Source organism: Haliotis rubra, unplaced genomic scaffold, assembly GCF_003918875.1.
Source record: "Haliotis rubra isolate DU_JTF1 unplaced genomic scaffold, ASM391887v1 Scf2, whole genome shotgun sequence".
Taxonomy (NCBI): domain Eukaryota; kingdom Metazoa; phylum Mollusca; class Gastropoda; order Lepetellida; family Haliotidae; genus Haliotis; species Haliotis rubra.
The window spans coordinates 1,540,469-1,556,088 of record NW_025766002.1 but is presented as its reverse complement, the minus strand read 5'-3'; the positions used below and the strand labels follow the sequence as shown (position 1 = coordinate 1,556,088).

Below are 15,620 nucleotides of genomic sequence, written 5' to 3'. Positions count from 1 at the left end.
GGGAACTGAAACCAGGCCTAGGCATGATGAGCGAATGCTTTTACGTCTTGGCTACTCTATGCACAGCGGGAAAACCAATGTGGAGCAAGAATGTTATATTGAAGATCATCATCTGTGCCACTCTGTGCCAATTTTGATGCTTGTACCATCTTTTAACATCACCACAAGATTTTGGCTGAATCTATCTCGTTATTAAAGAGCAGCAGGCAAAAATGCAACTGTCACTGATAGATGATTTGTGAGAGTTCAAGCTCACGTGGATATGTGGGCCAAAAAACACACTTCTGAGAAAATGTCAGTGTGTTTGGTTTCAAACTGCCTTGAACAGTAACCCAGTTACTGAAATATCCCTGCATGTCAGCCTGATGAAGGCGGAAAGCCAGACTGACTGACTGACTGAGTTTGGTTTTACGCCGCTTTTAGCAATATTCCGGCAACATTACGGCAGGGGAAACCAGAGATGGGCTTCACACATTGTACCCATGTGGGGATTCAAACCCGGGTCTTCGGCGTGACGAGCCAACGCTTTAACCACTAGGTTACCCCACCGCCCCCGGAAAGCCAGAAGCAGTAAAGATCTTACAATAACATTTACCAGAATGGTAAAAGCAATAAGCATGGTATGATACTTACAAACCCAGAAACATGGTTTCACAACTCAGATTTAAACCCACAATCAAAGGGACATAACTCTGCCACTAGGGTCCCAAATGAGGAAGAGAATACAAACAGGTGCCCAAACCTATCCTAGTAAATGTAATCCTACAAGATTTTTAACGACATCTTTATGACTGGCATATTCCATCCTCTCATGTTACCCTGTCGCTGAATGTCTTCAGAAACTCGAGCATACCCAATCTCATTCCATATCTGCTTTTAAGTTTCAATTTCAAAGAAATCACCATCAAGTTTTGGAAGCATATAGAACTGAATTTGGTCTGTGAGAAATATGACTTGGATATAATTAATTCTCTACAATGCTCCTTTGTTATGCTGCCACATATCCCAGCAACCACTGGGGCAGACAGAGCCAGGTACCATGTAGACACAAGCCAACCATAAAATAAGAGTAAATTGGGTTAAATTCCAGAAAGCTTTCAGTGGCATGGCGTCAAGGACAGGTTCCTTGTCTGCTTGGGACCGAGCAGTTGATTTCCTTCAGAAGGCTCACATTGATTCGATAAACATGTCCAGGAATAAAATACAATTTGTGGAGGAATGAGCCATTGTTGTTTTGGTATCAGATGTCAATCTATAGTTTGGGCTGATTGAAAGCTTCATTTGACTGACAGGCTCATATATCATAACTGAACAGATTACCATGACTTACCAAGTTTTACTCCTCAAGATGCAAATGATAGCTGTATGCGAAATATTTCATGAAAAGATTTCCTTGGTTCAAATAATAAGCAATGATTATTTTGGACAAGATGATTTATTGCTTTCATGATTGATTGATTGATTGATTGATTGATTGTGAGTGAGTGAGTGAGTGAGTGAGTGAGTGAGTGAGTGAGTGAGTGAGTGAGTGAGTGAGTGAGTGAGTGAGTGAGTGAGTGAGTGAGTGAGTGAGTGAGTGAGTGAGTGAGTGAGTGAGTGAGTGAGTGAGTGAGTGAGTGAGTGAGTGAGTGAGTTTATTCCAGCTACATGGTGGTGGTCTGTAAATAATCGAGTCTGGACCAGACAATCCAGTGATCAACATTACAGCATTGGTCTAGAGTGAGTGAGTGAGTGAGTGAACTACATATAGCACTCCAGCAGTCAATAGGTACCAAGTATAGCTGAGAAAGTAATAAGCCTGCCTCACAGGCAGCTTGCGTTGAATACTTCCCCGAGATTTAACAATGAATATCAAGTGCACATATAGCCATTGACTGGTGTAGCACTTTAAACATGCTTTAGGTGGTGGATTATACATACTGTACCCACGTTATAATCATCCTAACGCTAAAGACAAGGCACACTGATAGACAGATGAAGTCTGTCTAGCCTTTGATACTCATAAGTTGACTCCTACTACACGTAATCAATTCTCGATCTTTTCAGCCATGATATCACAACGGTCATTATTCTGATGAAAAAAACTCATTTGCTACATTTATTTTTTCCACGATATCCTGATAGGCATATTCCATAAATATGGAAATGAGTAAACGTGGAGTAAACAAACACAAACACATTGTTATAGATTTCATACATTTTTTAAGCTGTTTTGAAAAGCAGGCCAAGGAGAAATAAGTAAAACTCTAGTCAACCTTTGACGACACTAAAATGTGTAAATTCTAGCGGAAATCGTATGAGTTTATGAAGCCTTATTCTGACAACATATTTGTGCAGACATAGAATTGTAATCATTCCCATTGGGATCCAGAACATACAGACATGCAGTCTAGATTCATCTTGTAGAAATGACATCAAGTAGGATGGCTCCAGTATTTGGTTTTCCATAAATGGCTATAAAAATGTTTCCATGGCAACCAGATGTCAGAAATGTTCCTGAAATCCCTCATACTAAAGTGAGCCAGCCACTTGGTGTAAATCTTCGCAATTTAATTGCACTCTTTCAACATTAAAAAGCTGACTAGCAAGTTTGATTCAAGATAATCAAACCCTCCTGTACTCAACTGTTTATCAAATGAGTAGTTCATGAGTGTAGTAACTAAAAATTCACACATGTCCTGGTCTACATTGTCTAGATTGAGATGGTTACCAGACCCCCAGGACCCGTGAAGATCTGGGTTAGAATATTGATCTTCAGTAACCCATGCTTGTCGTAAGAGGTGGACTAACGGGATCGGGTGGTCAGGCTTGCTGACTTGGTTGACACATGTCATCAGTTCCCACTTGCGCAGATCGATGCTCCTGCTGTTTATCACTGGATTGTCTGGTCCAGACTCGACTATTTCAGACTGCCGCCGTGCAGCTGGAATATTGCTGAGTGCGGTGTAAAACTAACTTACTCACTCACTCACCAGACCCCCAGAGACTACTCCCTCTTTCAGTGGTATATAAAGTTTAACAACCTAGGTATGCATCACAGGGATCCATGTGAGGATATGGGCTGGAATTGTTTGTCCAGGCTTGTCGTTAAAAGCGACGAACAGGATTGGGTGGGCAGGCTTGTTACTTGGTTGGTGCATGATTGTGTCATAACTGTTTAGACTTTTATCAGTCACTGGATTGTCTCGTCCAGACTCCATTATCTACAGATGTCAATCATGTAGCAGGAATATTGTTTAATGCAACATTAAAAGACATTGGAGTGAGTGAGTGAGTTAAATTTAACGTCACATCGGTAATATCTCAGCCATATCGTGACGAAAAAAAGACATTGGATACATATCACAATGCATATCATACCATTGTTGTATCATACCATTGTTGTATCATACCATTGTTGTATTATACCAATACTAATAATCAACTGATGTTCATTAAAGATACCGATAAAGCTAAATTATGTAAAATACTCACCATTATATCAGCGTCTTCAAAGTTATCAGAGTCGACTCTACGTTGGGCATTTCGTTGCTTGTCTAGTGAGAGGAAACTCCGCACATCAGGGCTACAATACCGAAATGACAATCAGAATAAGCAAAATGTTCATTTATGCCGAGGAGCATAACCATAGTATTCATCCCAACACACGCATATAAAGCACAAGTTAACCACCAGCAATATTCACATATTCAACATCTGTTGCCAGGAGTATAGTTCTAGTTTCCTGCTGCTCCCACGATATTAACACTTTCCATAGCAATTCTGGCAATGGATGGCTTGTCTTTCCCATTTGGACAGTAATCGCTGCAGACAATGCATAGGACCTGTTTTGTATCTATTTTAACATTGAAGCTTTCGGAAGGAAATACATCAGTTTACAAATGAATTTTTTTGCATAAACCTCTCTGTACCATCTCCGACATTGCACTATATTTTGAGTTGACTTAGTTGATGCATCATATCCCATTTGAGTAATTGACGCTCATGACATCATCAATCACTAAATTGTCTGGTCCAAACTTGATTATTTACAAACTGCCACCAATCTGTAGGAATTTTAGGAGAATATGAAAATGTCAGATAATAATGGTACTTTTCTTGTATCATGTCAGTGATAACTGAAATCAAAATTTGACAACAAGATCTCATTGCGTAAATTTATGTCCCGTCGTCAGATATTTCTGCTGAATAGACATATTTGAATATTGGATATTTAATTACATAGCGGTATACTCAGACACTCACAGCTGTTGACAAGAAGAGAGGAAACATACACACATACATGTTGATTATGAAATGTACAAGGTGTGTCATAATTTATACATCCTGTTCATGGCAGGTGCCCCTCATTATAGCACTCCAAATGAGAGACACTACACTGACCCATTTACATGGAAGCAATTAACTAAAGCAGTAATAACTGTCAGGGGAATTTAAGGGCATAACCACACATGTGAAATGTACGAAGCCTTGGTCTTTGATGATAAATTTAATGAAAGTGTCACATACAATTATCACAGACATATCTGCATGTGAATGAAATACCGGTTTTGAAAGAAACATATACAGCTGTGGTAAATTATGTTCTGGTTTGCCAGCGTCTATTGCCAAGGTGAAAATATGTAATGCAATTATCAGGCTGAATTTAACCATAATGTTTTCTCTTACCAGATGTTGATCACTGATCAATGATCAAATATTCATGGTTTGAAGTTTTCTGTATTTCCAGTAGCAAGAAACATATATTGCTGTGGAACATTAATCATTTTGCTCTTCTATATCTTTTGCAATTATTCAGAAATATAGAGAATATACAGTAGAATACTTTTATAACGAACACAGATATAATGAACTGACTGCTATAGCGAACTGTTTTAAAAGTCCAGAATAAACCTTATATTATCATATAAAAAAGTGAATAGCGAACTACGGATATAACGAACTAATTTCAGTGGTCCCTTAGAGTTCGTTATAAAGGTATTTTACTGTAATTATTTTACAAAATGTGAATTGACAACATGAAGTGTTTTTCATTTTTATGTTTTATTCTGCAGATGTATCAAAGATCAGATATTTGAGGATTTTAGGCACTTGATCTGTTTCCTGAACCTTAACATACAGTATTCATTTTGGCCAGTGGTTTTATAAATTAATTTTCTGTTAACATCTCATTAACCTCAATGATTCTGAACAGAATAGATCCCCAGCCCATGATGTCTTCTAAAGAAGAAGCTACCACAACTGATCCTGGCTAAAAATAAATATTCTCTTAGAATACAGCAGCACCTACATACAAGTTATACTATGACTGTGGTATTTGGAGAAATCAATACTTGAGTGTAAGGAACAAAACAACAGAACAATATGTGCCATTTATACATGTGAGTGTCCAGATCTCTTCACTAGATGGGGGCGGTGGGGTAGCCTAGTGGTTAAAGTGTTCGCTCATCACGCCGAAGACCCGGGTTCGAGTCCCCACATGGGTACAATGTGTGAAGCCCATTTCTAGTGTCCCCCGCCGTGTTATTGCTGGAATATTGCTAAAAGCGGCGTAAAACCATACTCACTCACTCACTCTTCACTAGATCTTTCCTTAAATGATACAGTCAGCAATATTCCAGCTTCACGACTGCGGTTTGTAGATAATCAAGTCCGCGAATCCAGTGATAGACATCATGAGTATTGACTTATGCAAGTGGGATACAACGACATGCATTAACCAAGTCTGCCAGTCTGACCATCTTCTCCTGGTGATCACATCTTATGAAACCTGTGAAGATCCGGGTTTGAATTGATCTTCAGTAACCCATGCTAGGCAACTAACGGAATCGGGTCGTCAGGCTGGCTGACTTGGTTGACACATGTCATCGGTTCCCAATTGCATAGATCGATGCTCATGCCGTTGATCACTGGATTATCTGATCCAGACTCGATTATTTACAGACCGCCGCCATATAGCTGGAATATTGCTGAGTGTGGCGTAAAACTAAACTCACTCACTCAATTCTTATGTTGACTTAGACTTAGCACAGCAGTTTGACTTAACACACCATCAATGTAGCATTTGCAGAAATCTTTATCTGTAGGGGTGGGAAAAATTATGAATTTGCAATATTTAGCACCATTATTTCTTGGGAGAGTTGTTTTTGTTCTATTTTCTCAAAAGAAAAAGAGTTATATTTTAGATGATTTTTAATACACTGAGTAATCTCAACTGTTTTGTTTTTTTCCATACTTGACATGTCGACAGAAATGTAATAAATGTAAATTATGATTACATTTTCTCGTTCACTTTTTAAAGAAATGGGTTGGCAATTATATGATCCCAGAGATAACAACATAATGGCATGTGACATTAAAATTTAGTGTCTTCATAACTCAACAAAACTGAAATGTCATATATTAATTTGGTGTCAAACTTTCTGAGTATTTTCAGCTGGAATGGTTTAAAAGATGTTATATGATTTTCAATTTGTTAATACTTATGAGTACATATTGTGAAGACACTTGAGTAGATCGATTGAGTATTTTCAGTCGGAATGGTTTACAAGATGTCATATAGTTTTCTTGTAGATATTTATGCATACATTGTGTAAAGTGAGTGAGTGAGTATGGTTGTACGCTGCTTTTAGCAATATTCCAGCAATATCACAGCGGGGGGACACCAGAAATGGGCTTCACACATTGTACCCATGTGGTGAATCGAACCTGGGTCTTGGCATGCTGAGCGAATGCCTCAACCACTGGGCCACCCCCCCACCCTGTTATCAGGAAACATTGGTCTCTGGTGAAATTGTATGAATAAAGAGATTGATGTAGCAATGTTGCATTTGATGTGGTTAAACGTCTGAGACAGTAGTTGTCAGGAATGACGGGTTTCAAAACCCAAAAGGTCACTGTGACCCTGTTTCTTTAACATTTTGTGTTAATTTTGTTGTTGGTTATATTTACTGCAGTTTCTGAATGTAACTGCTACAAAAGTTCAAACTGACATCAACATTGTGTAACCTCAGTGGATGATCATCAAAACACATGGAAACTTGTGACCATACATCCTTACTGTTTTTTTTTGTCTTTTTTTTTTGTCTTGTCTTCTGTCTTAAGATGATTAATGAACTGTCATTAAAGAACCGTAATTTGTACAGCAGCCATGATAAACTCAGCTGACCTTTCAGTCCAAGTACTACAGACACTTTCTTGTCATCCCGAGCATCAAACCCAATCATCTTACACATCTGACCATCCACAGACCCACCCACCGACTCACTTACTTGCCGGTGCTTGTGCTGTACAACCACCCACAGACCCTGGACCAAGTCACTTACACACTTGGCTCCACACATACCACCTGATTACTCTTTCATCAGAACACATGCTGTACAACCACCCACAGACCCTGGACCTAGTCACTTACACACTTGGCTTCACATATACCACCTGATTACTCTTTCATCAGAACACATGCTGTACAACCACCCACACATCCACCCACTCACTCACTCACTCACAGACAACACAGTGTTCCAGCTGGTGGCACAGATACAGATAACCGCAAAGAAGCAAACAAGGTGCAGCCCCAGCTGCTGTCTGGCATACAGATGTTCTGATTGAAGGGCTGGCTGCATGGTGTAAATATGTACATGTAGTACAATGTACAAGCTCACCAGTAGGGCAGGGTCATAGAGACAGGGTTGGTGCAGACATGTCTGTTTTGTTGGAACTGAGGTTTCACGCCACAAAAGTATTAAGCCAATGTGAAACTGAGGTTTGATACCACTTTAAGATTTTAAATCACTTTAAAAAGTTCTACCACTTTAATGTGTTCTACCACTTTAAAATGTTATACCACGCCACTTTAACATGTTATACAACTTTTAGGTGTTATACCACTTTAAGATATTATACCACTTTATGGCTATATGTCACTTTCACATGTTATACCACTTTTAGGTGTTATACCACTTTAAGATATTATACCACTTTATGGCTGTATGTCACTTTCACATGTTATACCACTTTTAGGTGTTATACCACTTTAAGATATTATACCACTTTATGGTTGTATGCCACTTTCACATGTTGTAACACTTTATGGTTTTATACCACTTTCAAATGTTATACCACTTTTTGGTTTTATACCACTTTCACATGTTATACCACTTTAAGGCAATATCCAGCAATATCTCAGCTGGTGACCCCAGCAATTGGATATACTCAGAACCTAAGGTCCTAATCCACAGTGTTACCTGCCTTTCGAAATGTCATAACTCTATAGTTTTTCAAAGGCTCATGAATGTCATAGTGCTACAAATGCTCTGTAGACAAGGCACAAGATCTTTGGGGTAGAGAGCAAATTCTGTAAACACAAGGCTAACCTACTGGACCCACTTCCATGCATACAGAACAAAACAAGCATGGTAAATATTTTTGCTGATATTTTAATGAAATTCTGTGCTTTTTTTTAATACAAACAACATCCTCGAAATACAAATGATCCCTGAGATTGTTTTGGTAGATTCTGTAAACACAAGGCTAACCTACTGGACCCACTTTCATGCATACTGAACAAAACAAGCACGGTAAATATTTTTGCTGATATTTTAATGAAATTCTGTGCTTTTTTTTAATACAAACAACATCCTCAAAATACAAATGATCCCTGAGATTGTTTTGGTAGCTACAGTTAAACTTATGACTAAACTTATGAGTGAGTGAGTGAGTGAGTTAAGTTTTACGCCGCACTCAGCAATATTCCAGCTATATGGTGGCAGTCTGTAAATCAAGTCTGGACCAGACAATCCAGTGATCAACAGCATGAGCATCAATCTACACAATTGGGATATGATGACATGTGTCAACCAAGTCAGTGAGCCTGACCACCCGATCCCGTTAGTCGCCTCTTACGACAAGCATGGGTTACTGAAGATCAATTCTAACCCAGATCTTCACGGATATTAATCTTCTGCTGAGAACAATGTAGAATTTCTGCAACCAAACTAAGTTCCTCCTGACAATGGATGAGTGGGATGTGTTTAAAGCTGCTCTTTAAAAAATATTGCGGTTACTAAAAGTGGAAAGAGTGAGTGAGTATGGTTTGCTTTTAGCAATATTCCAGCAATAGCACTGCAGGGGGTTTGCACATTGTAACTATGTTCAGAATCAAACCCAGGTATTTGGTGAGATGAGCAGATACACTAACAGCTAGGCTATCCCACCACTCTCACAGTTAGGGGAGAGCATGAAGTAATACTGGTAGCAGAAATGTTTGTTTGTTTACCGCAGCATTAGGCAGTATTCATATAATGTTGGTCTGTAAATAATCGAGTCTGGACCAGACAATCCAGTGACTGACATCACGTAATGTAGGGCCACCTATGAGCAGTATAGTACTGACAAATAAGGATCATAACTGAGACCAAACTACGGATTTTAGGAGCATGACTGAGTCACAGTGGGAATATGATATACATCAGGGCCTCCTTTCACAAAGCACTAAGGTGATCATAAGTCACTAAGGTAACCTTAGTGCACTGTTAAAGAATGGGAGTTAAGGTTAACCTTAGTAAAGTTTGCTTCGTGAAAGGAGCCCCACGACATTAGGCCTGCTGTATATCATGATTCTTGTTTTCACAATGATATTCACACATTATTCATTTTGTTCTTAATAATCGGCCTTTGTTCTTTAGAGGTTTTCAAAATACAAATTCAAAATACAAATACAAATTCAATATTGACTTAAATATGGCCATTGTCTTTTTTTGAGACAATTAGAACAGATATATCTTAGGTTTGCTAAATCAACAAATATGTGTATGTGAAGAAGTCAAGGTCAGGTCAGTCACACACTGGAAGTAAAGTAAACCAAGGCCTAGTTTTGGTCCTCATGAATGTCACCATGATTTCAAGAACTACCGGAGATCAGGAACATTTACACTTATGATATGATTCATTGATAAAACAGGACCAACGTCACAAGTGATATTAATGGTAGGATTGTTGTAGGGCTGTGTTAATGTGAAGAAGCTAAAACTGCTGTACTGGTCTTCAAAACCCCATGCATAAGGAGCGACTTATGGGATCAGATGGTCAGGCTCACTAAGATGGTTGATGCATGGACATTTCTGTTGTCCCAAGCTGAGATATTAGAATATTGCTAAAAAGCAATGTTAAACCTCATTCACTCACTCACTCTTTGGTACACTCAAACCACATCTTTTAACTACACCCATAATCAAAATATTCAAACTTCCACAATACTAAGCATATTGCAATCAACACCATATGATACAGATAAAAAAGAACCTGCACAAAATAAAAGTGGTTTCAACATCTAACAGAAATAAGTACAATTTGTTATCTCATTTTAACAAAAAATTGATTTTTGATCTACATAGAATCACAACCATTATCACACAAACTATGTGTATTTTTAACAGCCTGAGGGTAAAAAACTATACATTCACTACTCAACAGGTGCTTGAGAAATACTAGTTAAGTAGAACATGACAGTATAAGCTATCCTTGACAGATGAGGTCAATCTCTGCAACGTTTTTCAGTGGCGACTGGGTGACAGATTGTGAAATCAACATGGCCCTGTACATTCATGACCACTAGAATCCACTGAGAGAGGCCCCAGGGTCTGCGTGATGACCTGTATATTTGTCTTGAATCATGTCATTAGCCGTACATGTAGAGAAACAAAGGCCTTGATGGCTTGAAGCTAAATGGTTTTATAACAAACTTAGCTGCAACTTCAGGCAATCTGTTCAGAAAATGAACACTGCCAGAGTTTTTAATGATTCTACTAGAAAATGAGATAAAATGTCTAAGCAGGAAAGTGGAAGTCCTTCAAGTGTTATTTCCTATTTCCGTGTATTCAAGGAGCAACAACAACATTCAACTCAGTTTACATCTTATTACTGCGAAAATCATTAGCGTTGTTCAATTTGTTTTTCAAGTTTCATTTTCAAGTTTTTAAATGACTGTTTTGGATATATGGAGCCCCCCCACTTCTGTAAGTGCTCTGCTGATGACCTCTCAATCAACTTCAAGACCAATACTCAAGCAGTCCTAACAAGCATAGCTTCAGAGTCAATCTGCATTTTCTTGTCTCTATTCCAGATATCTTTTACAGGAAACAGTGAGTGAGTGAGCAAGTGAGTTAATATTTAACATCACATTGGCAATGTCACAGCCATATCATGACTACAGGAAACAGAATCACAGAAGGATTACATAATAATGTTTTAATGATGCTCTGTTTGTTCAGTACAGCTTGGTCTGTGACAACAGACTTGTTTATGACTTTAATAATTGCCCCTATTATTCAAATTTCTAAGCTCAATGAACTTAAAGCAATGGCTTCATTTTTGGACAAAGGCAAGTAAGTATTACATAAGTTTAAGGAAGTGAATAATGTTAAAATTAGAGAAACCAGACAGAAAATCTTTTATGTGTTTATCAAGTTATTATAAATATACAGTGAGTCAGTTCCAGGCCCCTTTTTCACATATGTATATGACAGTTTTAACAGGGTTGGTGAGTGAGTGAGTTAGGTTTTATGCCACTTTTAGCAATATTCCAGCAATATCAGCAGGGGACACAAGAAATAAGCTTCACACATTGTACCCATGTGGGGAATCAAACCTGGGCCTTCAGCATGATGAGCAAATGCTTTAACCACTAGGCTACCCCACCACCCCTGTGCTTTTGTAGCAATTTGCCATGTGGACAGTTTCACTGCAAATAGTATTGTCCATAGTATGCTGACTTCACTGAAGCCACAGCCAGGAGACAATTTCACACTACATCAATGACTTAGACAACTGGGCACAATGACCATTACATTAACATTTTATCAATATCCAATTACCATTTCATTACCATTTTCTGAAAACACATGATCATGTGTACAAAGTTCAAAAAGATCAAGGAAATTCAAGTCAAAGTTGGTATAATTTCAGAGAGCAAATAAGTGCAGGTGTATTGTGTGTGTAAATCCACAAATCAAGACCCATAACATTACTGAGAGGGACCCCTAGTATGCATTTAACATTGTCCTGCTTGAAGCACTAGGTTAATCCAACATCCATGCATGGTTTACAACTGGTAAACTAACAGCAAAGGGACACAACTCTGTATGCTGTGACATTCAGTTAACAAATGTACACCATCATGCTACTTACTGTTGGCACACATTTTTATGAGAGATCAGCTGTTGAATAAATTCATCTAGACCCTCTCTGCGATGACGAATAAATTCTGGATCCAAATTTCCGAATATTTTCTTTCCAGGGAGCTTCAAGTTTGCTTCAGGGTACAGTCTCCGAATCTGAAAAAAACAGAGAAAGGTGACTATCATTAAAGCTTCTGGGATGTGGTTCATTGGGTGAGTGAGTGAGTGAGTCTAGTTTTACCCCGCACTCGGCAATATTCCAGCTGTTTAATTGGAAGTTCTAGATCCATAGAAACGATAAATGTTGAATTCTACAATAAAATCTTGTTATGAAGACTCTTATGTGTCATTGTTAAAAACAACGACTTATGACAGTCTTAGGGCTAAGAAGGAAATGTGCCCCTGTTGAATCTGACACATGTCATGGGCAACACACAGTCTAATGTGCCCTGTTTTGTCACACTTAAGGGGTTTCCTGGTAGGTTGTGACACATTCTGCTGTGAATGTTTAGGGTGTCACATACAGAAAAATATGTCCTTGTTGAGTGTGAAACACAAAGCTTAATGTGGCCATGATTCTGTGACATCAACAAAACAAACTGACTACAAAAGTAGTTGCACTTTAATTACAAGATAACCTAAAAACTATCTACCTAGCTAAAAGGCTGCGTTCTTTTGATAAAATACCTACATATACATCTTAATGATTCACTCGAAGGTCAAACATACGCTATTCCCCTCACCACTAATAGTTACCTAAACAATGATCTGTCAGGAAATGTCAAGACTACTTTCCAGACAGAGATTAATACTTTATAAGAAACAATACCACATGTGACAATTGGTGGCTGCTATGTCTCTCCATGCATGAAAGAACAAAGTGATCTACATCATTCACGGGCATTAAGTTGAAGGTGAAGCTACAGGACCACCGCCTGGGGCCTTGTAGCCTGGCTAAGTCAATAGGATCGTCACTCTGACAAGCAATTATTTCTCACAGGGTCACCACAGCCACCAAATGAGTACCTTGTTTGTGACACATGAATAATATATAGATTTTATGTCTCTAGGCCAGAAGGCAATGGATATAATGAAACCATTGCCCCGATTGACATGAAGTCTGGTTTGCAAAAATAACAACCTTCTCACAGGAATAACACCAGTGTTATAGAAAACATATACTGACTCAGTTCATATTCAGTAAGGAATGGCTATGATATAAGATTTACACATTGATGCTGTGAGCACGAACACATATACAGTCCATTTATATTGTAGGTACCGTATATTACTGTAGATAAGCTGAATTCTGAGGACCAAAAAAGCAGTCCATAGAAGGGGTTTGCTTATCTATGGGTTACCCTGGTAATTCTGATATGAAGCAACTTTATGTATCAGGTTGCATTGCACTGGATCAACCCTCATAATAAAATAGGGGCGGTGGGGTAGCCTAGTGGTTAAAGTGTTGGCTCGTCACGCCGAAGACCCGGGTTCGAATCCTACATGGGTACAATGTGTGAAGCCCATTTCTGGTGTTCCCCGCCGTGATGTTGCTGGAATATTGCTAAAAGAGGCGTAAAACCAAACTCAGTCAGTCAGTCAGTCATAATAAAATAAATCATTGGTTTGTCCGATTCAGGCTTGATTATCTAGGTGGAATATTGTTAAACCAGCTCTTGTTTTATCAAAATTCAGCTTCCTCATACTTCTTTAAAACATTCACTGTCTCAGTTAAGCTTTTAAAAAGATTATTGGCAGATGTAGAGGACATTTTAAAATCTGATGCATAAATGATGAAATTCTGATGCATTTGCTTATCTTAGATTTGAGCGAGGTTTCCACTTTACTTTTTGGTGACCCTTGCCTTTGCACCTATTAGAGAAGGGTCTCACCAGTGGGCCCAGACATGCTCACATCTTTGTCAGCACTTCGTATCATGACTATTTGAAAATGATTCATAATATGTTCATAATAATGTCAGAATTGTACAATTGATTTCTTATGCATATGAAAGGAGTCATGTTACTTTATGTTATTTTTCTTTACTGACTTAACTGGCTAACCATTTCTACTGAAAATTAAGTAAAATGTGTGACCTTTTCAAAGAAGTGAAAAATATACTCTTTCCTCAGACCAATAATCAAATGTTAAGACATGTTTTCTGAGTCAGGATAGAGCTCTTTACAGATATGGTTAGTAAACATTTTTAAAAAAAAACCATTACAATTTACAATGATTTGACATGGAAACATTTACTTTCAAAACTTACATTGAAGCTTTAGTTCAGTAATTCTCCATCCAAAGTGAACGGAGTGTGTCAGTGACTCCAGGTGTTGAACAAGGACTGTCCCTCGTGTCGCATATCGATACAAACTGACAGTCAATCATGACAACTGATAACATCTGGACCTGGATTACCAACTGAGGGAGTTCAGAGGTCGCATGTCAGAGTTCAGAGGTTGCATATCAAAGACACATCACACACAAGGTCATGGTCGTAGGTTTTGTTATGATGTATACCTCCAATATGCAGTTGACAGGGAATTGAAGGATGTGTTTAGTGTGTTTGTTTACACAGTACATGGTATGGTAGTGTTTTTTGTTTTTGTTGTTTAATGCTGTAGTCAGCTGCATTCCAGCTGCATGACAGGTGTCTGTAAATAATCAAGCTATATGATGGAAGCCTGTAAATAGTCCTGCCTGGACCACATAATTCAGTGATTGGTATTGTCAACATGTAGGGTCATGTAGGTCAGTGTAGGTTTTGCTGGGCAATTCCAAACTTGAGTGAGTGAGTGAGTGAGTGAGTGAGTGAGTGAGTGAGTGAGTGAGTGAGTGAGTGAGTGAGTGAGTGAGTGAGTGAGTGAGTGAGTGAGTGAGTGAGTGAGTGAGTGAGTGAGTGAGTGACTTGATTGCCAGTTTGAACAACATCCCAGTTACACAGCATGTCAGTTTAGTGAGGACAAAACCAAAATCTGATGTTTCTAAATGAAAGAACATGTGCATGATGCTGACAAATGCAGAAACACAATCAAGGCAAACCAGCATTTGAAACCATGAAAGTTATGGTTACTTAGATCATTGGACCATGACAAAAAAACATATGAGACTCACATTTTAGTTTCCATATACCACTATACTATTGGGGGTGGTGGGGTAGACTAGTGGTTAAAGCATTGGCTCGCCATGCCGAAGACCCGGGTTCGAATCCCTACATGGGTACAATGTGTGAAGCCCATTTCTGGTGTCCCCTGCCGTGATGTTGCTGGAATATTGCTAAAAGCGGCGTAAAACCAAACTCAGTCAGTCAGTCAGTCACTATACTATTGACACATGAAACATTGAACTCATGAAATGATAGTCAAGGTGTAATCACAATAAATGTCTGTAAAATTCATTTTGGGTGTGAAGATCAACGTCAACTTTGTTGGGTGATACAAGACT

At 38.6% G+C, this 15,620-nt stretch overlaps 1 protein-coding gene across 2 annotated transcripts in view; it reads right to left on the bottom strand.

Annotated features, from left to right (window-relative positions):
* Nucleotides 1-15,620, bottom strand: part of LOC124275329 (serine/threonine-protein kinase Sgk1-like) — a 123,596-nt gene that overhangs the window by 39,107 nt on the left and 68,869 nt on the right. For both annotated transcript variants that reach the window (XM_046710827.1, XM_046710828.1), the window contains exons 4-5: nt 12,187-12,332; nt 3,475-3,565 (exon numbers count right to left, since the gene is read on the bottom strand). In XM_046710827.1, the coding sequence (XP_046566783.1) occupies nt 3,475-3,565; nt 12,187-12,332 (237 nt within the window). The remainder of the gene's footprint in view (nt 1-3,474; nt 3,566-12,186; nt 12,333-15,620) is intronic.